The sequence below is a fragment of the Populus euphratica genome, unplaced genomic scaffold (genome assembly GCF_000495115.2).
Source record: "Populus euphratica unplaced genomic scaffold, PopEup_1.0 scaffold2.1, whole genome shotgun sequence".
In the NCBI taxonomy this organism is placed as follows: domain Eukaryota; kingdom Viridiplantae; phylum Streptophyta; class Magnoliopsida; order Malpighiales; family Salicaceae; genus Populus; species Populus euphratica.
In genome coordinates, this window is record NW_011499846.1 from 3461207 (window position 1) to 3475781 (window position 14575).

The following is a 14575-nucleotide window of genomic DNA, read 5'->3' on the forward strand; positions in this document are numbered from 1 at the left end:
TTACGACAAAATATCAAGCAATGTTGGCAGGTGCCATGTCCAAATTGATCCAGGTTTTTAGAATTATCACACTATTGACAAGCAATCACCAGCTAAATCTCTGGCATCATCTGTTTGGGAACACTACCAACATCCCTCTTATAGGTAGAGGACATTTTGAAGAAATTTATAATCACACCAAATATATATATATCCTCACCTCCCTTCCTAATTCGTCATCCTAGACAAATTTCAGGATTTAAATCTGAGATCTTCAAATAAAATGGAATATATATCAGATTTGAACTATTTAATTTAGAGGTGGTGGGAAAAATTAGTAGTAGTATTTGTTTCTCTCATCAATGCATCAAATTTCTAACAATTATTCACATCAAACTTCATATAACAATTATATAATCACACACAAATAATAATAGTAAGAACAACGACAACAACAACAATCTTGTCTTCCATTATGAACAAGCATAACATATATACATGCACAAAAGTTAAAAACAAGCCTTCTGCGTAAAAAGCCTGAAAGAATACGGATAGGGTAGAAATCCAATAAAGATGATGATGATAATAGGCCTGTGCTGTTTCTTTTGGCATCTCAAGCACTGGGTAATAGGGTGGTGTGTGGATGTGGTTGTGTACAAATTTACAGTGACAAAAAAGTACTGCCACTGTATCGCTGAGTTAGGGAGGTAGCCAAGCCTCTGTTACACAGAGCCATCTCAAGCTGTAAACCTCGAGGCTTGTTGCAAAAGACATGAAAATGAGATCCATTTCTTGTTTGTTTTTGTAAATCACCTCACGTTCACTGTCTCGCCATAAATTGGTATGAATTCAGCAGTTTACGGTGTTCAATTTCTGCCAAAATCCAGCCTAGCCACAAGAAGGATGCCAGTTAGATTTTAAAATTCTTTCCTCTCATGTTTTGCATTCCCCCCCTTATTTCTTGATGAAAAGGATATCGCTTATCTTTAAACCATTCCTGATCATCTTCTTTCTGTTGCAGCCGATGCCTTGATTGCATCATGCAGCAAAACATACAACAATGAAATATATCTTTAATATATATTTGTGTGTGTGTGTGTGAAGAAACCTTGCTTATAAATGATTCTGTGAACTTTATTAATTATGAATCATGCATGTATGTCTAATTAAAGGCACGTGGCCATCTCACTTGTTCCGCCACATTGAACCTTTTGTTTGAAATTTAAGGCGGGTATAGTGCACGCCATGCAAGTTTATTATTACATTTTTATATCTTAATGTTACAAGTACATCATCAATCTTAAAAGTAGTCCAAATCGCCTCCAATACACTAAATTTGTCGTTCTTTTTTCATGAATCACTATACGTATACACCATTTGTTGCCAATGGTACCATATATGACCCCTTTCTAACTGCCAAATCACGTTGGGTTAACTGATGGACCATAGTTGTTTTATGTTATGCAACAGCAACTCAACGGTCGAAAGTTTTTGCATACAATTTTTCAGTGATGCTTTAAATTCACATGGCTATTGAGAGTCTCGGCCATTTGTTGGTAGCTTTCGCAAGAAAATAAAGGACAAGATATACATCTGGAAATGCTATTCACATGCTCGTTAATATTGTTGTTCCCATTTTGAGGGCCCTGCATATATAAACAAAAAAAAAATAGAAGAAAAAATAACACACACACTAGAACGTCCAAGAAATTTTCAAAGATTGGTTGAGGAAAATCAAAATATACAAGATTGAAAATTTTGACATGTATTTTCAACTGATAAAGGCTCTATTGATAAAAAAAATTAATTTAAGGAGAAAAATTCAAAATTAGATATTTAAGGACTCAATTGAAAATTTTCAAGGTTTAATTGAAATCACTAAGGGTTTAATTGCAAGAAAAATTAATTTTTGATGTCAATTTTGTCTTTAATTAGAAGAAATTAAAGCATAGGGGTCTAATTATAATTTTTTATGAGTTAATTTGATAAATCATGGGCTTAATTGCATAAATATTGAAGTCTGACGGTCAATTAAGAACTTGCTTAAATAAATCTAAAATCAAGAATCAAATTAAAAAAAAATGTGTGAATGTAAAGGCTAAGTTTGACAAAATCATGGGCCAAATCGAAGAAAATAGAAGTTTGTTGGAAAATTACGAGTCAAAATGCATAAATTTAGGACCAATCATGAAAATAAAGATAATGGTAAACTTTGGAACTGACAATTGAGTTTGACAAGGATGAAATTGTATAAAATTAAAAGTCTAAAGCTAATTACAAATATAATTAAAAGCTATTGAAAGAATAGGGACTCAATTGAAATTTTTCAAATTCCAAATTAAAAACCCTTAACAACTTGTAGTTTAGACTTAACGAAAACAAAGTTAATGACATGTCGTTTGCTAACTTGCATCTTTGTTTTAATATTTTTTACTGATTGGGTTAATAACTTCAAATGAATGAATGTGGAGCTACTGACTTTTAAATTGATTAAAGTTAGATCTAAATTAAGGGTGTGTTCTCCTTCTACCAACTTCATGTGGCTTTAAGAGATGATGATGATGATGTCATAATTGCTTCAACGAAGCCTCGAAAGTAGGCATTTCTATCAGCTTCAATAGTATAACCATCATGCAAAAATTAATTTGCTTTTCTTGTGTTCACACATAAAGGTTTCTTAATGAGTTTTTATCAAGGGTTTACAACACTTCTCTCAACATCAAGATATGAGAAATAGATTTAAGACTTCTAAAAACTCTATAAATACCCCTTTAAAATTAAAAAAAAAACTAACAAAAAAAGAAAAAAAAAAGATAAGATAAGATAAAGGATAAGAAGAAAAATATCAACAAAAAAAAATAAGTGTAAAGGTTCAAAAGCCTATACAAAAGCTTTCTTAAACTTTGCAAATTTGTGAAAGGTAAAAATTTTCAAAGGAAAACCAAAAGAAAATAGTTATTCTGGGTATACCTAATTGATCTAAAAGTAGATCTTTTATGGCCTCTTTTTGTTGTTTTTTTTCATTTTTTTGTTTTATATTTATATTTATAATCATAGAAAAGAGGTTTAGAATGCTTAACAAATGATATTGTACTCACCTTTTTGTTGCTATATTTTTTATTTAATAAGGCTCTTTTGAAGTTTGTTGATATTTTTATCACATTAAAGTTATTTTTTAAATTTGTTTTTGATATACAATATTATTTTAAGTTTTGTTTAACTAAAGCTATGGATGTTAAAGTAAGAATGTTTATCTTGAGTTTGTTGGACATGTTCATGCACAAAATAGGTTCAGAAAATCAATCTTAAATTTATGTTGTCTGAATATATATGTTGTTTTAAGTTGATATTTTTTTTATTTAGTACCTAATGTTGATTTTGATGCTTTGATTTTTTTTTTTTAGTTTTTGGTTTAAACATGTTTGTGTATAATATTTTAACCTGTTGGAACAAAAATTGCATGTTTTAAAAGCCAAAAATACTCATTTTAGGCTTGACAATGGCTATCTTGGCTAGGCATTTTTCTGAATTTTTAAACAATATTATTCATGTTTTTGACAAAAACATTGTCTTAGCCTCTAGGTTGGAACCAATTTTAGTTTATTTTTCTATCAAAAACTTTTTTTATACATAATCAACTAATAATCTAGTGTTTATTCACATCAATAAAGTGTTTAAATAATTTTTAATTTTAAAATTTCAGTTTTGAATAGAAATTTATTTTGATAAAATCATGATATTTAAATGATAATTAAAATAAATTAATGCTTGATCATTGAATGATTTCCAACAATTATGTGTCATCATGTCAACTAAATCTAACATGTTTTGGATTTCATATTGCGTGGTTTATTTTGGTATTCTTTGTATTCTTTATATTATTTTTTTGTATTTAATCTGTTTTGCTCAGGTTTTATTTTTTCAGCCTTGATCTTTGGAGGGTACAAATTAACTTGGATAAAATAAAGGCAGGTACGGAAGTTAAGAAGCCTCGTGAAAGCGAAGATGAAGGATACATCTTCTTCCCCCACGGTCATTCCTACATTGAGACTTGAACAAGAAAGGACATGATGGACAATTCCATATCAAGAAATGAAGACAACAAGAGAAGTGCCTGGCACTCACATGCGCCCTCTGGCAAAATTTCTGTGCATTCAATGTGAGGTTGATGACTTGGAAAAACAGTGTCATTGCACATGCAAACACTCCGTGCAGCAAAGGTTTGAGGTAATCCAAACAAGGCTTAAAGCTGCACCAGAAGAGACATTGATGCTTTAAGGCATGAAAAGGAGTCATCAAGCTGAGAGGTAGTTCCTATGCAGCAACGAGACATGTTGAGACCTTCGTTTTCTTTCTTTTGATGATATCTAGATCCTTGGGTGGCTGTTCATCTGTACAGTGGTACATCTAGCCATGTATTTGGAATAGCAAATCCCATATAAAACAAAATGATATGCTTCTGGCGTAATGGCACCACATGGATGCAAACAAAACTTCATCCATCCTAACATATTACAGAAGCAAAATTGCTTTGGAAGACCATCATCGTTTTGTAAATTTTGTAACAATAAATAGCATCTGTTATTTTGAGAGCCAGTAGATAATAAGAAACAACGTACAAGCAGCAATAACAGCCGACAGAATGAGAGTGTCTCTTGATCGTCTCCTCTTGATAGAACCTTAGAAAACAGAAGAAGAAAAAATAAATGGTTATGCAACTGAAGAATGTTGCTGAATATCAGAAAATAAGTGTTTATAATACAAATGGCTACTGTATAGTACCAAGAAGGCCACGGATAATTGGAAATTTGTCGCCTAGAAGCTTCACTTTCCCCTGAACATCTCCAAAAAAAGCCCTTTGAGAACCCAAAACGGCCCTGGTCGTTTGAGCTTGATTTATGACATCATCAATCTGCACAGACGTGAACCAGCATTGTCAATTGACTAAAGATCAGAGAAGCAATTGCTGACAAAGGAAGTCCACAGCTTATACCATAATGCCATTAATTGAATGGTTACCGAGGGGGGCTTCAGAATTCAAAAGTAAATCAATTGAATGGTTACTGAGGGGGGCTTCAGAATTCAAAAGTAAATCATGTGAGATAAACTACAGATACAACTTGGTGTTTCAAGATTACCACTTTTGCATAGGACAAAGTCAGTCAACTCATCACGTGCAACATTTATAGGCTGTATGACTTCATTTTTAATTAGCCCATATAACAGGATTCTCTATAAGGACCACTTGAGGTAGCTCTGTGTCATTGCAACTTGATTCTATATATGACAAGGAAAAGAACATGGATTTCCTGATCTGCACAATGCGTTGTATGACAACTGATAATTCAGACAAGTGTAGACCTAAAAACTACAAAAACAGCTTTTTCCGGTAGAAAGTTTTTCAGTGGTAAAAAACCAGGAAATTGGGTGCAGTGCTTTTAAATAAACATCTGGTAAAGTCACTAATGATTGTAGCTATCTTTATGCCTGCTAATTGAGATCAGTGAAAGGGATAGAAGGAGGCCACACACCTAGTCACAGCCAAATGTAAAATGTACAAACGCAACTTACCTTTCTAAACCATTTTAGGTCAACATTTAATTAAATTGTTCCATGACGTCGAGCCCTTTGTTTAGGAAGCAGGCATCAGAAAATAGATGCTATGAACATAGTATTGACAACTGCTCTTTAGTGAGTAACTGACGCTATGTTTGGGACTAAAAAGTTGTGAGAAAAGAAATGGGACCGTGGAAGGAATGAAAGTACTAGAAGGGAATATTATATTCAGTCCATATGCTTGGGAAACGTGAAAAAGGAGAGGAATGAAAATGGAAGTTTTTGTTTTATTTGAAAACATAAAAAAGAGGTGGAATGAAAATTATGAATGCAACGATGCAATTATGCTCATCGCCTTATTTATTAAAGTTTAACTTCTAACTAGTAATCAACTTCCCTTCCATTTTTGTCTCCATTTATTTGGACATAAGATTTGCTAATCAAATAAACCATAGTTTGGACACAGCATCTTTGACATTTGATATCGCAAAGTTCTACAGGAATGTAAAGATAGATTTAATACATCGATATCCATTTCTATGGTGTTGGGAAGTAGGCCAACATGTGTATATAACAAAGTTATGACAATACCACATATCAAAGAAGAGGAATTTGAAGAGATAAACTGAAGAAGGGAATGGACAGGTGGCTAGTAAAATTAGAAGTTGGATTGTGTAGGCATAGAGAAACACTAGCTAATGAAGGGAAAATATATATGTTTAATGTTAAGTCTTTCTCTCCAAATAAGAGAGATTGAAAGCGGTAGGCATTGAAAGAAAATTTCTTTCCACATTCCATTCCTTAGTTCCTTGCTCTACTGGTGATCCATAGTTACTAGCTAATGAAGGGGAAATATATATGTTTAATGTTAAGTCTTTCTCTCCAAATAAGAGAGATTGAAAGTGGTAGGCATTGAAAGAAAATTTCTTTCCACATTCCATTCCTTAGTTCCTTGCTCTACTGGTGATCCATAGTTCCTTGCTCTGCTGGTGATCCATAGAGTGGAAAACCAAATTCCTCACCATATTTCCCTTCCACCTATTTTCAATCCCCAAAAAATCCACCCTTGCCCGACACATTGTTAGTAAACTAGAAATCTAAATGCATTAAACTTACAATGTTCATAAACCAAGCTTTTTAGCTGAGTGATGTACCTCCCACTTCACAGAGTGCAAGTGGAGTTAAGCTGTAGAGGTTCAAGGTTCAAACCCAACCAAAGGTGGGATGGTGGTGGTGGTGGTGGTTAGACTTATGGGTCTAGTGACAGATAAGTAAAACTGTTGTGCACCAGAGGAAAAAAAAAAGCTCCTGCTATTTACACCCAATTACATTCATTTTCTGCCATTTTTCGCTACTGGAACTAGTCAATGATTTCTATTCATACCATCCATATTTTCTTCAGTCTCTACCTCTTATCTAGTAAAACTTATTATTTAACTCCATCCAGTTCAATACTGCCAGTTGTCCATCCCAACATTCTTATTTATTTTTCCATCAACATACATGGCAAGAAATGTGCAAGGAGAAATATTAATCTAAAGAATCTGACATGGATATGACCAAAAGAAAGCGAGAAAGTCTTACGTGAGATATGCTTCCATGGATGGCAGCTCTTTCTCGTAGTAACTGCACTCTCGGGGACATACTACCAGATGCCTGTAAGTAAACAGGAAACAAACCTCAATTTTGAGAAACAAAAACATGAGAACATACAGCAGTTTTAAGAGTTCAAATGATACTCACCTTGTACTCACTAATATCGTCTCGGACAGAACTCAGAAGCTCTGAATGTTCCCTCATAGAGTTTATGTTTCCTTTGATTCGTCGAAACTCCTAAAGTAACAAATCTTATTTGATCAATGTGACAGAAACCAATAAACTACCATTTCTTAGCTCAAGAGAATAGATGTCATGTCCACAATGAAATCAAATGATTAGGAATATAATACAATGAGAAGCAGTCCTAAAGGAGAAAAACAGTTTGAAATAAAAGCTGTACGAAAATTCCTAATATACTATAGATTTAGCATCTAACTAATCTGCTAATTTGTTTAATGGAACTGATACAATGATATGAAAAAAGTTAATTTAGGACCAATTCTGTATAGAAATTTTTCCCTTTTCTTCTCCCCTCTCCACTAATCTTTGAAGCGCTATCGTGGGCTTTGCTATCAATCATAAACCAAGAAGCTGCAAAAATAATGCTGCCACTGCCGACTAGAAAGAGAAATTTTGATTAAGAACTTGAGTTGAACTTAGACGCCAATGGGAATGAGACCAGAGAAGATGGAACTTACTGAAAACAGTGATTGTGTGCATCAGTATCACATGTATATAAGTTGGGCTCCTAAACCTTCTCCTGGCTTACTTCATTGCTCAAGACAAGCAGCACTCAAGCATGAATATTTTTAAATGGAACACTCTTCATTTTAAAATGACATCAGATTCAAAATGAGATTCCACTTGCAGATGCAAGAAAATCTTTTGGAATTTGATGATTTTGAAAAAAACCAGCTGGGTTCTTGACATCTCATAGAAGAAACTTTCTATGAGATCAGATGCATACTGCTGAATTCAAATTACCCTTTGAAAATTTGATTGAGCACCACAAGAAAAACTAACTTGTTACTGATGCATTTTTTCACACTGTTTAAGGTGCGGAACTAGCAATTGAGTCCCAAAAACAGAGCATGAATCATATAATCAACCAAAAAAAAAATGCAAAAAAAAAATAAAGAGAAGGAAAAGAAAAACAGAGTGTGAATCATATAATCAACCAATAAAAAAACGCAAAATACAAAGAAAGAAAGAAGGAAAGAACTGAAACTGATTATGCCCGCAATCACGACAATATGATGGAAATTAAACACAATGACATTAATAATCAAATCAACTGTCTTCCCACGAAAAAAGATTAAAATGACCAACATTTCTACATTCCGGATAAGGTTCTTATACACAGTTTGCAATTTGTATTTTTTTCCTCCACTCCTACTCCTCCCATATTAATAAAGCCACATTTCCTAATTTTTCAAATTGAAACAAAGCCACATTAATCTAAAAACAAAAATCCATTATCAGATTTCCCATCCGCATTGCTGCCAATACACGCATCACATACGATACAACAAAACTTTCCTAAGCACTTCATTACCAATTTTACCAAAACAAAAATCAAACCTGCGTAAAATCATGAAGGATATCTCTATGCCTTGCTAGCTTTTGAGTAACTGAAGTTGCTGGTGCTGCAGACGCAGCACATCTACTCATAGCATCATTTATATCAAGTAGCTTCTCAAGTGACGATTGAATTTCCATTTCCATTGATTTCCATGACCTGCTGGATCCAACTGTTGGCGAACCAGTCTCGACATAACCTGAATCACACTCCATAACAATCAACACCGATAATCCACTAATGACTCAAAATTATTGAATTTCCAAGAAACAATTACCACATTATTACACTTGGAAATTAAGAAGGAAAAAAAACAAATTAAAAGTGAATCCAAACCTCCTCCTCCCGCTTGAGAGAAACGAGAGCCAAGTTTGGCATAAGAAGAGAGTTTAACATCGAGATCTCCTTCGATCTTTCTTGCTTCTCTTCTTAGTTCCTCCCAACCGGATTCTTGTAACTCCAGATTTGTATCCGTCATTCTGGATCTAGATCCTAATACTTGCTATTTCTTTTGTTTCGTGAGCTAACGATACGACAGTTATTTACAGTCACTTGTTTGATTTGATTGGTAGTAGTCTATTTATTTTCTTCTCCTCCTTTAAGCTTCATCATCCCCACTGGCACTCGCAGAGGGAAGGAGATCATAATGTCAATTTCTTACTGGGCCTTAAATGTACAGTTTTTATGGGCTTGCAATCATAGGCCCAAACAATAATGCCCTTTAATTCACTGAGCCAGATTGGAGAAAGCCAGACCTCGAAGGATAGCTTAAGGTTTTGATGGGCTTTCAATAATTGGGCCAATACATAGTGGCCAATAATTCACTGAACCAGCTCGGAGAAAGCCTGCCCTTGAAGCATCCCTCCCTCTAAGCTCGACCTAGCAATCGCATGGTGGCGATTTCAAATGGAACCCTGATCAAGTTTCAGTTTATTTGAAGGCAAAGGGTCAGCACGAAACCCAATTTGAATTCAAATTCAACTTAAAATAAATAAATAATTTGAAATTTTGAAAAATATTATATTTATATAAAACTAATTATATAATAAATAGTTATAAATTATATCGATTAAGTTTCAAGTTTGAGTCATATTGAAGTTATGAATACCAAAACTTAATCAAAGTTTAATTTTTTAAAAATTTATACATGTTTTAGTTTTGATTGAATTTGAATAATTATTTGAATTCAGGTATGAATAATACAAGACTTAACCCTTTAGAATCCATTTTCATCCCTATTAAGAAATTTGTAGCCTTTTGATTCCTACTACTTTCCTCCATGTCTCATTTTTTCCTAATTGTTTTTCTAACCGCACGTAATATAAGTGGAACAAAAAAGCTATATCCACGCTACCTACTAAGTAATTTCACACCTTCAACTGTTAATTCTTTATCTAACTTCAATTTTGATTAAAAAGAAATTATAACTGTGTGAAATAATGTTAGAATTGGTTTATAAAATATATAATGATATTATTTTAAAACTAAATTATATGTGAGGTCTACTCTGTTAAAATTATAATAAATGTGTAATACTACACGAGTATTTTAGCATGAAATATTAATATTATTTAAAAAATCCACTTAAAATTTAAATTTCATGAGAAATTGTTCTCAAAACATTTTTGGATAACAAAATTTTTAAACTTAAAATAGCTTTTTGAATTAAACAATGAGCCTATGGGCTCACGAGCTTACAGTTGGGCTTTATTAATAAAAAATATTTTCTATCAAATCTTTGTTTGATAGTAAAATTTTTTAGACCATAAAACATTTTAGTAGATGAATTAATATATTGATCATATAATAAAAATAAATGTTATTATAAGTAAATCATATACTATGAACATTCATGAATTATAGATATTCATGAATTATAAGTATTAATATTGATTTCCAACTCCTATAAATAGATGTGTTTTGAATGGGTTATAAATAATTTAAGAATTTTCTTGAGTTCTTTTTTTATATGCTATTGATTTTTTTAAAGACTTGTTATTTAATTTGTTTTATCTATTTCAAAGTTTAGGTTTTTTTCTGTGTAGAGATATGTATTATTATTTCTTTAAATTCATTGAATTTGTCTGGGAGTGCACTTAAATAAGGATGAATTGTTATTGAAGAAAGTTTTTAACAAAACCTTAAAAACAAATGGTTAATTCTTGATTTGGATTGGATATTTTCTAAGAATTTCAACAAAGAAGTACTATAAACTAGTTTTATGTTAGTATAATTTCAATACTTAATTAATTTGGATGCTATGCTATGATTATTTTTTCTATAGTTTTTGCAAGTTTATATATTTATTTAATATGTGTACTAGATTTTTGAAATAATTACAATGTTTTTATATGTTTGTATAATTATAAACTAAACGTATTCTTCTTGCTTGTCCGATCTTTACTTGTGAATTTCGGATAACAAACAATTCTAGAGATAATTTGATTAGTCGTTATATTTAAATTAAAATGCACAGTTGAACATGTTAAGGTTATTCAAGCTGATTGTGTAATAGTTTTTCATACACTACAGCTAGAAGATTGTACTGCATGAATTTAATTTGGATGCAAAACGACGTGTTTCGAGTAAAAGTTGAATTAGTCTTTCCTTCATTTTTCCTTTGATGTCTTTACCGACTGAAACTTCCTCTTTTTTATGCGGGGAAAACTCCCGTTTTCTCACAAAATGTGCTTGAAGTAATCGTACAATTTAATTAGGTTAAATCACATAGTATTTTCCGTTATATATAAGCATCCTTTTCCTTAAAAAAAATAAAATAAATAAAATAAAAAATCTTACCTCACCATAATAGACATAAAGTGTCCAGAAGTATCTATCATAGACGAGCGAAGATTTGTTTACCAACTTGTATTTTCTAATGCATTTATTTGTTTAATATATTCGTGGTGGGCAAAAGATATCCAAACAAGAAGATTAATCATACATGCATTCATTAAAAAAGGTTAATTGCATAGATATGAATCAACAAATCAATGTACTAACCTTCTTCTTTTCAGGGGCAAAAAATATCCCATGGAAAACCATAATGAAAGCAGTAAAGCCTGACCCAAAATGATAGGCAGAATTTAGGAAAACCTGTTCAGCACTCATGACAATTTAGCATAAGCCAACAATCTTTCTAGCAAATGCCCACAGTAAAACATTAAGGATTAAGTACCATTATCAACATTATATCAAATATTTAATGCGAGAGAAGACCATAGAAACCCAAAAAATAACGATATTACAACAAGCACTAATTCAGGAGGGAAACATGGGAGCATTGATGATTTTTTCCTAGTTTTATTTTTTATTTTAATGTTTTATTTTTTAGTTTTTAATTTTTTTTTATTTTAATGTTTTAATGTTTTATTTTTTAGTTTTTAATTTATTTTTTTTAATAATAGTTTACTGGAGATTAAGTTTTATAATTTTTATATATGATTTTTATTAGGTTATCTCAATACCATGGTTCCAGATTTATTTAGTAATTGATTTTTTTTTTTAATTTTATTTTTTAATATTTGATTGTTTGAAAATTAGATTTTATAATTTGTTTAGTTTACTTTCTATGATATTATTCTAGTCTCATGATCCGGATTGTCGATTTTATGGATTAACCTGGTTGACTATGATTATTTTTTAATTATTTTTTAAATTTCATTCTTTAACATTATTTTAATTGAAAATTAGATTTTATAATTTGTTTCAGATTACTTTTTATAAGGTTATTCTAGTTTAATAGGACAGGTCACAAGTTTGACCAATTTCTCGAGTTAAATCAGATTTTTTAAATTAATTTTTAAATATTGTGTTGATTTGGAATTGGGGTCCATAGTTTAGTTTGATTTACTTTTTATAAGGTTATCTCAGTTTCATGATATGGTTATGAAATTAACAGATTACTCAGTTGACTCGGATCATTTTTTTAGTTATTTTTTTAATTCATTCAGTTTCATGATCTGGTTATGAAATTAACAGATTACTTGGTTAACTCAGATCATTTTTTTAGTTATTTTTTTAATTCAACTTAAAATGAGTTAACCAACGTGCTTCATCTTGAAAGAAAGGCCTCATTATGGAGATTTTAATCACACCAACAATAAGGTTGTTTAATGTTGTAGAATGTTACACACACCACTTAAATTTTACAACTCGACTCATGTTAATACTTGCATTATATACACTCAACTTTTATTGCTTCCTTTAATTTTTAATTGAATTTTTAATCTTATCTCACCTCAGCTTATCTCATCTCCTTTAAATCTTTCCCCTTAATCTTTAACAATTCTTTAATTTAATTTAGTATCAAAATTCATTGATCTAAAGTTCAAAGAAGGCCCAAATAGAAGAACAAAGAGACAACCACTTATCTAGCTTAATATATTTTGATCATGTTTGAGTTAACTAGGTGTAATCTAATATGTTTTGTTTTTTATATTAAATAATAATAAAAAAATTTCTTGATATTTTTTAAAACCATCCAATAATTTAACTGATTGTCTAGTCTATTTTTAAACGTGCTAATTACAGCTTCCACATATTTAATTTAAAACTTATATTGGATAAACAATATATAATTAAGAAGGTTTCAAGTTAACTTGCTAAGTTAAATCTAGTTATATTATCAAAAAGTTCTCCACCTGATATTTTTTTTCCTAAGTTCAAGAAAATATTGGTTCAAAAAATAAAGTTTGGATGGCATCAGATATATTTTTTTTTTTTTGTCAAATCAAGTTTCAACCCGATAAACCTGATTTACTTAAGTTCTTTTAGAAAATACTAACAAATATATTATTGATATCTTGACAGTCAATCAAACGAAGTAGAGTAAATTTTAGCAAGTCTTCGTCTTCTAGCTAGGATGCTTGACTTGGGCAGAGACTCAAGCCAGCTATCCAAACTGTGGCTGAAGAACTTCCACAGCAAAACCCAAACTGTGGTTAATGCATGGGAAAAGTGTACAGGTTCTTCATTGTACGTTTTAGCTAGGCAGCTGAATATGAGATGCTTCTTAATTTAATATCAAAACAAGAGGCAAGGACATGATAAACCATGTGTTAATTAGCTAACGGGTTATCATTAATATATGTGATTTCATTTAACAATACAGAATAGTGATGTTTCCATCTCTCACGAGGGAAAAAGCAAACAACTACACGGATTTTGATTAAATTAAAATAAAATCTTGAAGCAAATGGTATAAAAATAATTTGGTTTATGTAAGTAAATATAATGATTAGGGGTGAGAAAAAAATTAAAAAACTGATTAAACTAGAAAAAAATAACTTAAAAAACTGAATCATAAAAAAAAACTAATTAAAAAATAATTCATTTCAATATAATTTCAATTTTAAAAATCTAAAATGAAATAAACCAGACCAAACTAATTTAAATATAAATAAAAAAACTAGTGGTAATATAAATAACTCCCAAACTCCCCCCCCCCTCCCCCCGCGCAAAATTCATCACTATAAATCGCTTCCAAACCCAGTTAACTCTCCCCCCTCACTCTCTTTTATTTAATCTCTCTAATAAAAATTTTCATCTCTCAATCTTCTTGTCTCTTAATCAAAGCTAACAGGTACTTTTTTTTAAGTTCCTTGTCTCTTCAAATTTGATAAGAAATTTATTTATTGTCTTTTCTAAATTGTTTTTTTTTTTGTTTTTGTTTTTAATTTTTATCAGTTTATATTAATCTATTTTGTTAAACATTTCAGGTGAATTATTCAAGAGAATCAGATATAGTTTTACTATCCATGCAAATGCATCTCAATAGTTGATTTTTTTTTCTATACAGTTTCTTCTCACTTGATTTCTAATAAAATACAAGCAATAAAATGTTAAAATCATATAGTTTAG

General features: G+C 31.0%; 1 protein-coding gene across 1 annotated transcript; it reads right to left on the minus strand.

Moving 5' to 3' along the window:
* Window positions 1-4395: 4395 nt before the first annotated feature.
* On the minus strand, window positions 4396-9335 carry GOS12 (golgi snare 12). The gene is made up of 6 exons (XM_011035650.1): window positions 9050-9335; window positions 8716-8912; window positions 7279-7368; window positions 7120-7191; window positions 4762-4891; window positions 4396-4658 (listed from the first exon to the last, which is right to left on the minus strand). The coding sequence occupies exons 1-6, from the start codon at window positions 9189-9191 to the stop codon at window positions 4561-4563; spliced, it is 729 nt and encodes a 242-aa protein (XP_011033952.1). The 5' UTR covers window positions 9192-9335; the 3' UTR covers window positions 4396-4560.
* Window positions 9336-14575: the final 5240 nt, after the last annotated feature.